Raw genomic sequence first — 15,793 nt, forward strand, 5'->3', positions numbered from 1 at the left:
ATATTGATTGGAGTCTTTCCAAAATTGCTTCACATTAACGTAGCATAAAATAAAGTTTGCTGGATTGGGTTGAAATTGATTTTTGTTTCAGATGTTCCACCTACCCCTTAGATGGTCTGGAGTATAGATTCCAAGGGCAGTGCTAGTCTGGCTAGGGTATCCATGTAGCTCTGCTTGAGCTCGGATAGACTGCTTAAATGTGGACGCATGTTGGATCTTGCACTGCTCAAACAGAAGCACTCTTAACTTGGGCAATTAGATAGTAATGGAAATTGCAACAAATCTCTTTGGCTTCATAAGCTAGTTTTCATACTACCATTTCCATTCTTGCTGTGATTGAATCCTTCGATGGAACAGTCTGGGCCTTTCTGATTATGGTTCATTAATATACCACACTGCACTTTTATACATTGTCACTGTGGGAACCTCAGATGCTGAATTCAGCCAACAGATGCATATAGGTTTATATAAGGAATATTCTCTGTCTGAATTCTTGTAATTGCTAATGGATTCCATTGTATAAAGAACTGTTTCAGCAGCTTGATAAGGCATCAGATAAAAGTACTGTATGTTCATGGATTAAACTCAGTAGCTTTATATTCTTTGTGGGGAAATCCATTCAAAATGTCACGTTGATTGTGAAGGCGATAGCAGAATTTGAATTTTGTATGGAAGAATTTAAATATTACCAAAGATCTTAAATGTTTTTGGCATTTATTGGGAATTTTAGTAGTAAACTTGTGATGTTTAATTCATTTTGAAAAATACATTGCGCAGTTTCAAAATGCTAGAATTTACTAAGCACAGGGAATACATCAATTTTAACCAAACAAGGGGCACAGCTGTTTCTTCAAACTTTCCACCTTCTGATGTCATCTGTGTCCCGGATCAAATCTGAGTAAATTGCCCCACAAGACAAGGGAGCAGAAGTAGGCCATTCGGCCTATCGACTCTGCTCCAAAGAAAAGGAGAAAAGAAAAAATGAGAAGTTGGGGCAAAAAAAAACCTAACCCCAATTTCTGGACTTATCCCCATATCCCTTGATACCCCGACTATTTAGACATCTATCTATCTCTTCCTTAAACGCCTCCAATGATTTGGCCTCCACTGCTGTACGTGGCAAGGAATTCCACAAATTCACCACCCTCTGGCTAAAGAAATTTCTCCTTAACTCTGTTTTAAACCTGTATCCTCTAATTCTAAGATTGTGCCCTCTGGTCCTGGACTCACCCACCAAGGGAAACAGCTTGGCCACATCTACTCTGTCCAGTCCTTTCAACATTTTAAATGTCTCTGAGGTCCCCTCTCATTCTTCTATACTCCAGTGAGTACAGTCCAAGAGCCGACAAACGCTCATCATACGTAAGCCCTTTCATTCCGGGAATCATCATTGTAAATCTCCTCTGAACCCCCTCTAACATCAGCACATCTTTCCTAAGATAAGGGGCCCAAAACTGTGTGCACAGTATTCCAAGTGAGGCCTCACTAGTGCCCCGTAGAGCCTCATCAACACTTCCTTACTTTTATACACTATACCTCTAGAAATGAATGCCAACATAGCATTTGCTTTTTTACTACCGATCTGACCTGGTGGTTAGCCTTTAAGGTATCCTGCACGAGTACCCCCAAGTCCCTTTGTACTTCTGTACTATGAATTTTTTCTCCTTCTAGATAATAATCTGCCCGTTTATTTCTGTTTCCAAAGTGTACAACTGCACATTTCTCAACATTGAACTCAACATCTAGATAGTATTAGGCCCCATGCCTAATACTTGCACATAATAGAAAATACAACACTAAGATGTCCCTAAACTCGAGGCATGCTGTTTATTACTTGATGGAAGACATTCATCATATTTTAGGATAACTAACTGCACCCTAAATTGTGTAGGTCATGTCAGTAAGTAGCATCCTTTTTGCACACAGCAAAATTCCACCAACAGAATATTAGATGAAGCACCATATACTTGTATTCCTCAACTTATAAATTTTCACATTAATTCTTTGGAGTATGTCTTCAGTCTGCAAAGCTATTTTTCATTATAATGAATAGTGTGCCACTTTGTGGGGATTTTGGCACAATGTATTCCTATTTTGTGCATCCTTTTTTTAATTTGCAAAATTTTCCTTGGAAATATTTTCTAGGAATGCATCCCTTTGGTAAATCAAAGAATGGCAGTAGTCTGTTCAGAAAGCTGTTGCTTGATGGAGGAGATATCTATGATATCGGAAGGATTCCCAGCTCTCTGTTTAAAAATTCAGTGACATCTTAATGTTTAAAAATGCAGATGGGATCTTGATTTAATCTTTTTTTTCAGAAAACAATGTAGCTAGTATTTGGGAAGAAAGCATGTGAACAAAAGAGCAGCACTTAGCAAAGAGCACACTGCCTTAAAGCTATTCCAGCCACTGTATGTTGTTCCCGATGGTCAATTCAGGCGTTAAAACTTAAGTGGTTTCAGTTCCCCTCTGGGTTGTTTTGCCTCCACTGATGATTTTATTTTATGGCTGTAGAATCTGTTCACAGTTGGGTCATAAAGTTTAGTGTCCATGCTCATGCAGTTTAAATTTCTTACTTGTACATTACATTTGCAAATAGTTTAGGTAACTTCTGATGAATGTTAAATTTATCAAGCAATATTTCCAGACTTGCCACCATTGAATGGTTGTCTCTGGTATCCCAAGGAAGGATTCAGGGTCTGGCATTATTGGAAGGGGTTCTCAATTCAACAGTGTGGGCTCCATATGAGATTAGAAAAAGTAACAAAGAAAGATTGATGGCACTTGTAATGAAGTGGAAAAGGACACTATTGTCAGCGCCTTTGAGAAGGAGTCTGATTCTAACATGATGTTGGCAGTTCTAAGATTAGGGTATGCTGCAGGTGTGATCTGAAGATTGTGTGATTGAGCTGATATAAGCAGGAATCTTGAGGCTATGTTGGAGCAGTATGGCTATTGTAAGGGAAGAGCTTGTTCAGATGTGACAATGCTGTGAATAAATTGAAGTATCAGGTAGCACAGCCAAAAACTTGTAGAATGAGGATCCAACCATTGAACTATTTTGCATCAAAATCCTTCTGCTATTCTTCTCTGCAGACATGACTACTGACTTCTATGCCCTATTGTATCTTTCATTATCAACTGTCTTGCATTCGTGGTTATTTTTTGTCTTTAAATCCATTTTATTTTGCTGCTCTCAATGAACATCTGGAAAATCTTGTTTGCTGCTGCACATATCCAGTTTTCTGGTTCTGACGTGTGACAGAAATGGGAAATTCAGTGGATGTTTTGAACTTCCTTAGTTTCATGCTCATATATTTCTATTTTGAGTTCTTTGTAAATATATTACCAAATTAAAGCTCACGCAAAACAAGAAAGAAAAACTCAAGTAAATGTATTCAAGCAAAACCCATTCTGTTTCTTTAACATTCATTTATTTGCATGAATTGCTATTCACTGGTATTCTTTGTGAATAGATATTAAGAATTGTGCTTTTAAATTCATGCAAGTCAATGGCCAGAAGTATTATTTTGTAAATTTCATGACCATTATCTTTAAAATTGTGTACATGTAGGGGAATTTTGCAAATTTCACTGCAGATGCTGTCCTCCGGAACAAAAAGATAGGTTTAAGGTGAGAAGGGAAAGATTTAATAGGAACTTGAGGTGCAACTTTTTTTTTTACAAAGAGTGATACATGTATGGAATGAGCTGCCCAGAGGACATGGTTGAGGCAGGTACAATAACTTAGATAGAAAAGGTTTAGAAAGATATGGGTCAAATACAGACAAGTGGGACTAGCTCGGATGGGCATCTTGGTTGGTATAGACCAGTTGGGCCGAAGGGTCTGTTTCTGTGCTGTTAGACTCCAACTTCTTTTTAGAAGAAACTGCTGGGGGAACTCAGCAGGTGGAGCAGCATCTGTGCAGGCAAAGGGATAGTTGACGTTTTGAGTTGAGAATGTTGAGATGAAATGCTGAAAATAGCCTAGGTATTTATTGCAGCATTTTGAAAGGCATCAATGAGCTCCAACCCTCTCTCCCATTTAATCATGTAAATTTTTTCTTTATCTGGTCAAAGTCCTCAATTTTTGAGAATTTTAGATGAGAACTTTTATTTTGAAACCAATCGATGAGCATGTTTTATTGTGAATTATTTCCTTTTATTGATAACCACGAGAATAATTTTCAGTTGCTGACCAATGATTTTTAACCACTTTGATTCATTCGGTTCATGGACAGATTGTATGGTAGAACTGAATAAGAAATGTTCATATAATACTAAGAACAAAGATCATGACAATAGAAAACAGTTTTTGTGGATATATCAAGCAATGCAATCACATATCCTCAAGCCCTATTACGCTGGTGCCTGAAGAAAACAGTGTACAGTTTATATGTAATTGAAAGTTGTGTGATTGTTAGTCATTGCTTAAGAAGCACTGAACTTTCAAAAATAATTTAGATTTTTCTTGACAAATCACAATGTAGTTTGTATTGCATGAAGAAATTTTGCTTTGATGCAAGGAACATTTAATATCTGCAACAGTTGGTTTCTCAGAATTGCTGTTGCATTCTGGGAACTAAATGTCATGAAGTTTCAAGCTCCATTTGGATGAGATTAAATAGAAAATCTATTTCAACTTGAAAATTTCAGGAATGGCAATCGGAGCCATTCTTGCTGAAGAGTTGTGTGAAAGCAGTCCAAAGCGGTTTCCAAACCACCTCTGAGAGAAGAACTTTGCAAGCAGAAACTAAATAGTGTTACCAAAACTTCAGCTCACAAAAGATCTTGTCTTTTTTATCTCCTTTTCTAGGATATGGTGTGCCAAGACTGTTGCAGATAAGATCTGTGTGGCCTTCCTTCTTTGCCTCTGGTACTACACACATTTTGAACTGTACAAAATGCAGCTGGACAGTGCCTAATGCTTAAAGTGCATTGTGTCATGGACGGGCCGAATTACCAGCAGAACCATCAAACTGACACTGCAATGTATGGTCTGCCAAATATCCCAGCCCAGTTCTGCCCCCGTGGAACAGAGGTAAGTGCCCCTCAATAAACATTATTTTGGGGAGATGTTGGACGTAGCGAACTGCTTTCATTCAATTGGTATAGGGCTGCCTTCCAGTTGTCATAAATCCACCTTGTGTAAAACGAAAACTACTCTCCACACTCTTGCTAGGAAATGATGGAGAAAGAAAATACAAATGACGCTAGGATTTTTATGGCAGTGGGGATTGTGGTTTGTGTGCCATTGTAAAGTACAGGCAAGGTTGAAATCATTTCGGTGGGGAGTTAAACTTGAGCACAGTCTCTTAATATCAAGAATCAAAGCTTTTGAGAGGCTAAAAAAAGACCACAGATGGTGGTTGATGCTGCTTCCTGCATTTCTTATGGAGTTGTTGTACAGTGAATATCATGTCCACTAAGCCTCTAGGTGGATTGACTTTACTCTGATTTGGCAAGCAACGCTTTGGCTACTGGGAGGAGGTTGCTCCGGTGCAATTGGTGTTGATCATCCTTGTGGCGGGTAGCAGCAAGTCCCATCCCTCCTATCCCCCCTGCTGCTTTTGGTGAAATTAGGTTTGTCTCCTTTCTTGAAGATGGTCATTATTATGGCATTTCTGAGGTTCTCTGTTATGTTTGTTCTACCAGACATGGGAGATGAGGTGATAAATTAGTGACTGAAATTCTGCCAAATTTTGTATCATTAGCAGGAATGCCATATGCTTTCGAGACCTTATTGTTTTGCATTTGGCCTTTGATTCCTTATTGGTCCAGAGCGGTGGCAAGATTGGACCAGATAATTTGCTATGAAATTGAAACGGATTCTCATGTCAAGGAGAGAGTCACAGTTGAGTTCTTTGAAATGTTCCTTACAGTGGGCACCGATTGCCTTTTATTTCCTTGATAGGTTCTCCTCTCAGTGCTGCCCTTGTTGCAGAGGCAAATGTTCCTTAATTAAATGCTTATTTTCAGGAGATGTTGGAGGTGGAGAATAATTTGCTGTCAGTGAGGAGGGTCCTTGATAGCATTAAAGAATCAGCACAGGCTGTAGTTACCAGAGAGTTGGGGGACCTCCTGCACTCTCCCCACCCACCATTTGTTCTCCTAGGCCATGGTTTTCTGTTGGATGTACTTGAGGGAGGCTACCACAGGCAGGATAAGCAAACCAGTGTTGGCTTCCTCTCTCAGGCAAACATCTCCAACATGAGAGCCCTAATTATACTTGGGCTTCAGTGGGTAGGCCACATTATTCATGTGGCCAACACCAGATCCTCTCTTCTGCACACTGTTATGATAAGAGATTATCAGGTGGATGGAGGAAAAGATTTGAGGATGTTCTTAAAGCCTCCTTGGAAGAAAATGTAATATCATCACCATTCCTGAGAATCCCAGCTCTATGACTGCTCAAAATGGAGAATAAACATTCACTTGTTGAGATCCTGAATCTACGTGTGGGGAACACATGGAAAACCAATGCAAAGTGGAGAAGGAGTGCATCATCTCTCACTACTGTCCATCACCTGTGTCCTGCGTGCCCCCAACCGCCAGGTTGTGTGCAAGTATTGGTGTAACAATTCCAGTGTCAAATTTATGTGCATAATATATTTGATATATATTGGTGAGGATGTTAGAGTGTGTATGTACCTAATGCCTGCTGAAAGCATGCAGTGTTGGCAGATGATACGAGTCAGTTGATTTGACACAAGCAATGTATTTTAGAGCTCTGCGTGCAATCTACCTTGACTCTGCACAGGATGATATGTGCTCTGAGCAGAGGATATGTTCAACAGCATTATTTTAAAGGGATCAACAACCACTTACTGGTTAATTGCTGGTTGGTTTTCACAAGCTGTTGCTGTGATGTTTTATTCTTGAGTTCTTTTACTGTAGCCTTGGTGACGGTAGCTTAGGCAACTGTAGCTTAGGCAACTGTAGTTAGATGTTGAAGGACTTTTTCCTGAGATCAAGGTTTTTACATTAAATTATCAGGTACCTGATAAGTGTTAGTAGCATTCCCCTTGACAAGCTATCTGCAGAAGACAGGGCTTGTGACCCACTTGTACAGTCCATACACATGGGCATTGAGCTTAAAACTGAATCCATTGCTGTTGTATGGAATGGACTAATATGCTGAAGCATTGAATCTGCTTCCTTTATGACTTTGAAGAAGCCCTTCTGTACACGGGTGTTGTGATTTGTACCGGTCGATTGTGAGATCTTGCCACTTGCTAGAGTGTAACTGGAGTGGAAAGTAATGAAGGAAGCAGCCCAAATGTGAGATGATGCTGGGGGAACTCAGCAAGCCAGGCAGCATGTGTGGAGAAAAGCAGGCGGTCATCATTTCTGGTCAGGACCCTTCTTCAGGACTGAGGATAGGATGTGAGCTTTTAGGCAAGACTGAACAGCTCATCTGACTGTTGGTATATGGAAAATGCTGGAAATACTCAAGGTAAGGCAGTGTCTGTGGAGAAAGAAAGTTAACAATTCATGTTGTTGACCTTTGTCTTTCTCTAATATTGGTTAATATAATCCCAATTCTCCATATGCGTATAGTGTCATAGCTAACCTTTCATTTGTTACTAATCATTAGAGCAACCCAGGCTGACTACAGTGTAAGATTATAAATCATCGTACATTATTCCAAACTACTAAATCGAAACATACCAAAGAACATAGAAATCTCACTTATTCTCATGCATTTCCCTTGCCTCTCATCCATGTGCCTTTTGCCTGTCCTATTGTTCCTATGCAACGGTACTTCACTGGCTCGTGCAAGACTGCCGACCTTCACAGAAGGAATTGCTTTTGGGAATGATCTGAAGCAGCACGGGGCTTCGAGTGTAGGCTTCAGACTGCACCTTCTTGTATTGGGCTGGTTGTCAGACAGTAATAAGGATCCTGCTAGTGTGGCCACACGGGGATCATGAATGCAGCTATTCTGAGAGAGTACCACTAATTGAACCACTACTAATCCTAATTTGCCTCAGTTCTGTTGGAGAGTGATTTGCTGGACTGCTGTGATGTGGACACTAGACAGGCCATCTTGGGCTTAACTGGGTTAGTCCAAACATCAGCAAAGAGCATGACAGCAAGCTGAGAGCCTTTGGCAACATTCCAAACACTGCAGTGAAAGCTGAGATTTTTGCCCTTCAGGTTCTGCAGTATGGTTGTGCCACCAGTGGCCTAATAGTTACCAAATGTTTCCATACTGCAGAAATTGTGCTCGGGTCTCTGTACAAAGCCACATATGATATATACATTGGATTTCCATGCTGCTTGACATGGCTTTCTGGCAATGTACCAAGCATTTCATTTTGCTTTCTTTAGATTGCCCTGTGCTTTCTTTAGATTGGCCTGTCAAATCCTCAGTATCAGATGGACTTCTGTATGACCTTCCCAGGCAAGGAGCTGCCATCATATGTTATCCTTTTCCACGCCCTGACTGCAAAGCATTAAATTATTTCACATTTGCTGTTGGGTATTTTGAGCTCCATCACAGCAAGAGATTTCCATATGGGCAGAGGAAAGTATTCAAGGATGTTCTCAGAGTCCCCTTGGAAAAATTTTTAATATCTTCAACTTGTGGGAATCCATAGCCCAAAGGCACTCAATGTAGACGGAACACTTGATGGCATAGAGAACCACAAGTCTCTTAGGGAGTGTGCAGAAGTTCAGTTTAAGTAATAGGAGTGCATTACCTTCCAAACTTCTCATCTGCCTGTCCCACCTGTGGCAGATTATGAGTACCACTTTGGCCTCATTAGCCATCTTGGCACCCACAGATCTAGAGTGGAAATGAGGTATCTGCAGTCCCATGGAACTTTTTCAGAGGAAAAGATCCAAACTTTGCTTATCACTAAATTGCATGCATTGTCAGTCTTAGATTTGGCAAATCCAGTGCCTTAAATTGAATGCCAATATTTCATCTTTACCTTCTTGCTCTTGTACCACAAACTAGTTGAATTTGGCCCTTGGCTATCTGAAAAGGGAAATGTTTAATGATGGGGGAGAGGAATGAAGTGTTTAAATTGGAAGAGATTGTGGTAGAGAAGAAGTAGAATTTAGTTGTGCAGCAACCAATATCTTCAGCCTTGCCCATGGCCACAATCAAGTAATCTGTGAAAAATTACCTCTAGGCACCCTTCAATTAGCTGCCTACAATTGGGTCCAGGGTAAGTGGGAAATAGCACAAGTATTTGGGTGATATTCCTTTTGAGTAGCTAGCACTTTGTGTAATCTGTGAAATATGGGTATGAGACTTGCAGCAATGTTTCCATTGGTATAGTGGAACAAATAACTGTCCTGACAGCTAAAGGTTTTTGAGTGTTTGGGATGTGGTGTCTGACACTTGAAGGTAGCTCTGAAGGTGATGAACTGGGGGTACTAGATGCATTTGCTAACTTTGACTATTCATGTAAAGTCATAGAGCTTTTTAAGATACTTCATCTTGGTTCTTGTGGTTTCACACCTGGGAGTGACCTCCACTGTTAATCTTTCTTCCTGTTGTGTTAGATTGAGGACCAGTTGCGGGTATAGAACTAGTTGTTGTAGCTCAAGCAAGGCCACAAGCACAGCTTCAGAAAAACAAGAAGCTTGCTTTCTCCCATAAAGTACTATTTTGTTTTTGACTCCCAGGTCAGCTTTGTTGTAGAATGGCTACCAGCACTTGCAGTGATTTTGCACCTCTTAAAGAGATTGTAAATGGTCCTTGCTTTGTGATGTCTCTTATGGCGTCCTGATATTGAATAGTGAAGTGAGGCATACAGTACTGATGGAAATTAGTAGTTACCTTGAAGCTAGTGTGCTGCTTAATCATCATTGTCACCTCTGCAGCTGGTTTTTGGATATTATCCACTTTAGCCCCGAATTGCAGAAGGATGACAGTCTGTATCTAGCTTTTGAAAGTGTTGTTCAATTAGCATTGTACCTGTGTACTTGCTCCATAGCCGTGCAAGGTCTTTCAAGTACTGTATATATCCAGTTTCCTTTTGAAAGTTAATCAGCTTCCATCTGCCTTTCTAGGTGGTTCTCTGGTGTGATTAATGCAAGATTCATCCCCCTCTCTTCTGGTTCTTTTACCAGTTAGCTTAAATCTGCATTCTCTGGTAATTCCCAATGAATACTCTATTACATTCTGCGTGATTTTAAGGACCTCTATCAAGTTTTCCCCATCTCCTATTGTGTTTCAGGAAACAATCCTAGATTCTCTATTCTTGTCAAAAGTCTCTTGTTTCAAGTAAATTTTTTTTCTCAACCTCCCCTTAAAACATTGTGCCCAGAAATGGACGCAGTACCGCACTTGAGGCCAAACCAGTAGCTTTTTGAGGTTTAGCTTAACTTTGCTTTTGTACTTTGTCTCTAGTTTAAAAAGATCTCATTGGCTTTTTTAAATGCCCTTCTTGGCATTCTTACTCAAAACATTATTCTTGAACCTCAAATTTAATTCCTTGCGTTCTCTTTTAAAATGTATCGCTTAAAAAAAAATCGGCTTTCATCTTGGAGTTATGTTTATGCATTTAGTTTTCAAAAATAAGTAAAAATTTAATGTTTGCTTGTTGATAAATGTTAGTTGAGGGCTGCTGAATTGCATAATTTGTAATGTGAACAGCTCAGATCTATGGTCTGTGACAAGTGAGAGTCAAACCTACCAGCTTCCCCACTCCTGTCCACATCATTTGATGATTTATATCAGCAATGCACCCCCAGATGTCTGCCTTTTGTTAGACAGTACTTGAGTTTTCAGTGATTTTTTTTCTCTCTGTTCACCTCCCCCCAAACCCTTGGGATTGTCTGCTCAATGACTGTAGTTAGTAGTGATCTGATGGAAAAGGGCAGGAAAGAATATTGTTAAAGTCAGAAGGCAAATTTGTGAAGTGCTCTGTACTGACAATGAGCCAAGACAAATATTTCTCCTGATGGGGAGTGGCAATTGTTGATAAAGTTAAGTAGGTTTGCCCAGCTGTCTTGTAGTCATTGCTTATTCATGGACTGCACCTGCTCTGCATTTGCAGCACTGTTTTGCATGCTTAGTTTTTACTAATGGAAGGTAACATTGTCTGCTTTTTGTGGACGAGAGTTCTGTACTGTATTGTATCATGATGGAGTGTTTCCTAATTTGCAAACTATACAGGTCATATTTTGTATGTCATCCTTTAACTTGCAGAGTACCATTTGATTTGTGCAGAAAGCTGAGGGGAATGTCCATAATTAAACAAATTGGGCAAGTAAACTCTTCACTTAATTATTTTAATAATCAGTCATTGTACTGTGAATCTCCTGATGATAGTGTCTGATGGTTCAGTATCAGGCTCACTCATCAGAATACAACGTCCTCGTTACCCAAGGACCTCATATCTGCAGACCTGCATACTCATGAGGTCGGCCATGTATCATTGGATGTGTGGGGGTCTGGTGTACATTTGAGGTCAGGAATGGAGGGTCAGGAGTGTAGTTGGGTTTGTAGCCAGAGTTGGGGTCCAAAAATTTGGGTAGGAGTCTGGAGTGCTTTTATGTTTCAGCTCCACTTAAAAACTGAAACTCACCGGGTTCTGTTTCCCTCTCTTTAAAACTCACTGGGGCTCAGCTTCCCACTCCCTTTAAGCTTGCCAGGTTTATTATACTACTGTGTAATATTTTTTTTAAAAATAGTGAAAAAAGAGGTATGTTGGGAAATGTAGCATCTCTGGAAAATGTAGTAATCTGGCATCACAAGTCCTGAGTGTGCCAGATTACCAGAATTTATTGTACCCTTTTTGCTTATGGAGAGGGAAACCCTGCTTGTATAATTGATTATTATCTGCAAGAATATGACATGATGAACCTTTAAAGGAAACATCTATGTTTTGTCAGCAGAGTAATGGGTGCCAATTGTGCTGGCTACAACAGGAAATTCCAAAGGGAATTCTCAGCATTCATTTATTCACAAGTGAGTGAGTTGTGAACAGATTCGTTCCACATCTGAGACTTGGTGCTACATGGCATTACATCTGTCACTTCTGTTTCATTTGTTTTTAAGTAACTTTTTTTTACAAAAAGACAATTACAGACTTTTCAGTACTTTTCAGTGTCAGAATTTCAGAGGCTCATCTTTTTTTTAAAAAGCATCATGGTTTGAAAGGCAAAGTTGCAGCCCCAGCTTCACCTCCTGCCGAACATAAAACACAGAACAGTACAGCACAGGAACAGGCCCTTCGGCCCACAATGTTGTGCCAAACCAATTACATTGGTAATAAAATGCCCAATTAAACTCATCCCTTCTGCCTACACAATGTCCATATCCTACCATTTCCCTCGTATTCATGTGCCTGTCTAAGAGCTTCTATTGTATTTGCCTCCACCACCACCAAGGCAGCGCATTCCAGGCACCCACCACTCTGTTTTATTTTTTTAAAAAAAACAACTTGCCCCACACATCTCCTTTGAACTTCCCCCTCTCACCTTAAATGCATGCCCTCTGGTATTAGATATTTCAACCCTGGGGAAAAGATACTGGCTGTCTACTCTATCTATGCCTCTCATAATCTTATAAACCTCTCAGATCTCCCCTCAGTTTCTGCCACTCCAGAGAAGGAAACCCAAGTTTGTCCAACCTATCCTCGTAGCACATGTCCTCTAATCCAGGTAGCATCCTTGTAAATCTCCTCTGCACCCTCTCCACAGGCACTACATCCTTCCTATAATAGGGTGACCAGAACTGAATGCAATACTCCAGATGCGGCCTAACTAGAGTTTTTTTTAAAAATAAAGCTGCAGCAAAACACACAAGCTGTTAGAACGCTCTGGGGCTGGAACCTTGTCATTACAGAGCCTGAACACTTGGATCTTGCCAGATGCTCATGGATATGGAAGATCAGCGGGATCAGTCCTCCATTCAATAAGTCCTCCATATGAAGGAGAACATTTGGTTAAGCAAAATTTATTAAAGGCTGAGTGAAATGCATTGTGAATATTTTGGTATAATGTACAACATGTGGACAGTGGCATCCATGTAATGAAAAATAGCTTCACAAGTTAAAGACCCCAAGGAGTTAATGACACTTTGAGGTAAATCTACAAATCAAATGCTCATAAATCAAGGAAAATACTGTATCTGGCCTAGATAAAGCTGGGTGGCAGCAAGTTCGAACAGTGGGCTCAGCACACAATGCATTGGAATGAACTGTGTCACCTGATGAAATAACCCTGACCGCATAAAACCTTTTTTCATTCTGGCCAAAAAGCTGTGGTGTTTGTGATGCACAACCTTACCACGAAGTTGTACAAAATCAGATCTGCACATTTACTGCTGGTTTCTTTGGATCTTGGGTTAGGGATAAAAACGTTTGGTATCTAATTCATCTCAAAGTAAAGGCGCTAGATGGATGTGGTCTGAGGAATGTGTGCCATTTATTTGTGTAATACATTGTTTGTTACATAGCATGCTACCCTTGTTCTTATTCAGTCTGTGTAGACTACTGTCTTGATTCACTGGTGACGTTATTATAACATAGTATAACTTGGAATTTAAATGTTTTCATGGTAAACCTGTGTTACATTTCTTATTAGTATAATATTCTTCAAACTTCACTGTCTTTTTTTTACACTTTTTGTAACTTAGCATCAAATTCTGACCTCTTATGAGGAGCTACCAGTATCACAAATGTTAATTACATAGTAGTAATTTGGGCTGTAACTTGCACACACAGTAGTAAATCATTTAGATTATCTATTAAATCCTGGGGAGATTTTAAAATAAAGCAGGGAATAGTTTCACTATAAAGTGAACTGACATTTAGTTTCAGGTGCCCTAGTCCCCCAGTAAGAAATAAAATTATTCTAGTGAAAGCTGGCTTTTCTTGGTTTGATGTCTGATTTAGAGCACTTTGAACCATGGTATCATGCATGATTCCTTGGAGTCCTGTGAAGCAATGCACTCTGTGTTGTGTTGAGTGTTCCAGATGATCATCTAAATACTTCGATGTGAGAGTACCTGTCTCTGCAACCCTCAGACAGTGTTCCAGATTTCAAGCACCCCTTGGGTGGGGAAAGAAAACTCCCTCTAAATCTCCTTTCCTGTACTTTAAACTTATGCCCTCTAGTTATAGATCCCCTAAGGGGGAAAAAATTCTATCTACCCTATCGGTGTTCCTCATAATTTTGTATCCCTCAGTCAGATCCCTCCTCAAACTTCTCTGCACCAAAGTAAACAAAGCAACCAGCTGGGACCCTAGACTTTCTCTAATTATTCCTAGAATATTCTAGAATCAATGCTCAAATGCGATAGTTTCCTGTGATTATTATTTAGTACTTTGCATTTATACATGACCACAACTTGTATTTATACAGCATTTAAAAAAAATACAGTAAGTCCTTGTAAAGAAGTAAAAATAAAGTTTGACATTGAACTACATGACAAATAAGGGGAATATTTCCAAAACCTTAATCAAAGAGGAGTTTGGGATACCATAGAGAAGAGAAAAATGGGGAAGCTAAAAGATTTAGAGAGAATTCCAGAGCTGAATTCAGACTTGGTAACACGAGTTAGAGGGCAGTGAATTTTGTATGGTTAGTTTGAGAGATACAGCAACCAGTCATATTTTGAATTGAGTGTGTAACCACTCTCCATCTCCAAGTACTTAGCACTCACATTTACGGTAACAGATAAAAAGTAACGCAATTTTAGCAAAACTGCTGAGGAAATGAGGGTATCCAAAGATAGGATAATGCTATTAAAAGGGGTATAAGAGAGGTTTGAAGATCTCTATGATTATGACCAGTGGTTAGCTAGGTTCCACAACAAGTCAGTGATGCAATATTCATGAAGTTATTAAAAATGCTGGAAATGGTGTGTCAGCATGACCTGAGTATTTCCCGCACCAGATTTTCACTTAAGAGTTCCAGTATCCAGTATTTGGTTTTAATATAGTTGACTTCTGTTCCCATCAGCTGTTGATTCCTTACATCTGGAGAAAGGACTGTCCTGTGATTCAAAACAAGTGCAGAAATTTTGTAAACTGCACCAAAGATTGAAGTGTGTATATATATGTATATATGTGTGTGTGTGTGTATGTATGTGTGTGTGTGTATGTGTATGTATGTATATATATATATATATATCAGTCGCTCAGTCACTACAACTGAGCTGCTGAACAGGATACTGGCAATCATTGTTCTCTTTCTGAAATTGTATAATGTTTTTCACTTCAGCTGGTGATGTGACAAATATGATGACTGTGGCATTGCTGCCAGATGAAAGTGGAGTTCTGGGAAAATAAAAATGCTAGTGATTGCTTTTTCTTGTAACTTGCTGCAAAGTAAGACAAGTTTTTTTTCCCTTGAGATTTTAAAATGGAATATTTTTAGATTGCAAGGTAGACTTCTTAACAGTGAATATAAGAACCTGAGTTTTATTGCTAATTTAGTGGCAGACATTTAAAGGAGGCAGTCCACTGAAGGGAATCAGCAGGTAGAAAAGAAAGTGTTAATTGTTCTTAAAGCATGTTTCAGTATTCTTGTATTAAAGTTAAAAGTAATTTTGAGTATTTAAGATAAAGCTATGCCATTACCTTAAATACTCAATAATTGTTTAAACATTTTTCTCCTTCACTGCATCCTCTTGCATGACGCAGCATTCCTGGCCAAAAGAAGTGACATATTGTTTCACGGTGAGGTGTGAAGATTTGTGCCAAAATGAACCTAATGACCTGCATACAGGTGCTGTTCCTTTCACTTAGAACCTGCCAGTACTCCCCTGTCAAAGTCGAAAGCTTGCTACCCGAGAGTTGTAGATACAAACCCATTTCCTCTTG

The 15,793-nt window shown here is 39.5% G+C and overlaps 1 protein-coding gene across 1 annotated transcript in view; it reads left to right on the forward strand.

Moving 5' to 3' along the window:
* Positions 1 to 15,793, forward strand: part of LOC127582732 (protein strawberry notch homolog 2-like) — a 133,378-nt gene that overhangs the window by 10,860 nt on the left and 106,725 nt on the right. Inside the window, exon 2 of the mRNA XM_052038294.1 lies at positions 4,816 to 5,040. Within this exon, the coding sequence (XP_051894254.1) occupies positions 4,924 to 5,040 (117 nt within the window). The 5' untranslated portion in view covers positions 4,816 to 4,923. The remainder of the gene's footprint in view (positions 1 to 4,815; positions 5,041 to 15,793) is intronic.

Source organism: Pristis pectinata, chromosome 24 (genome assembly GCF_009764475.1).
Source record: "Pristis pectinata isolate sPriPec2 chromosome 24, sPriPec2.1.pri, whole genome shotgun sequence".
Lineage (NCBI taxonomy): Eukaryota > Metazoa > Chordata > Chondrichthyes > Rhinopristiformes > Pristidae > Pristis > Pristis pectinata.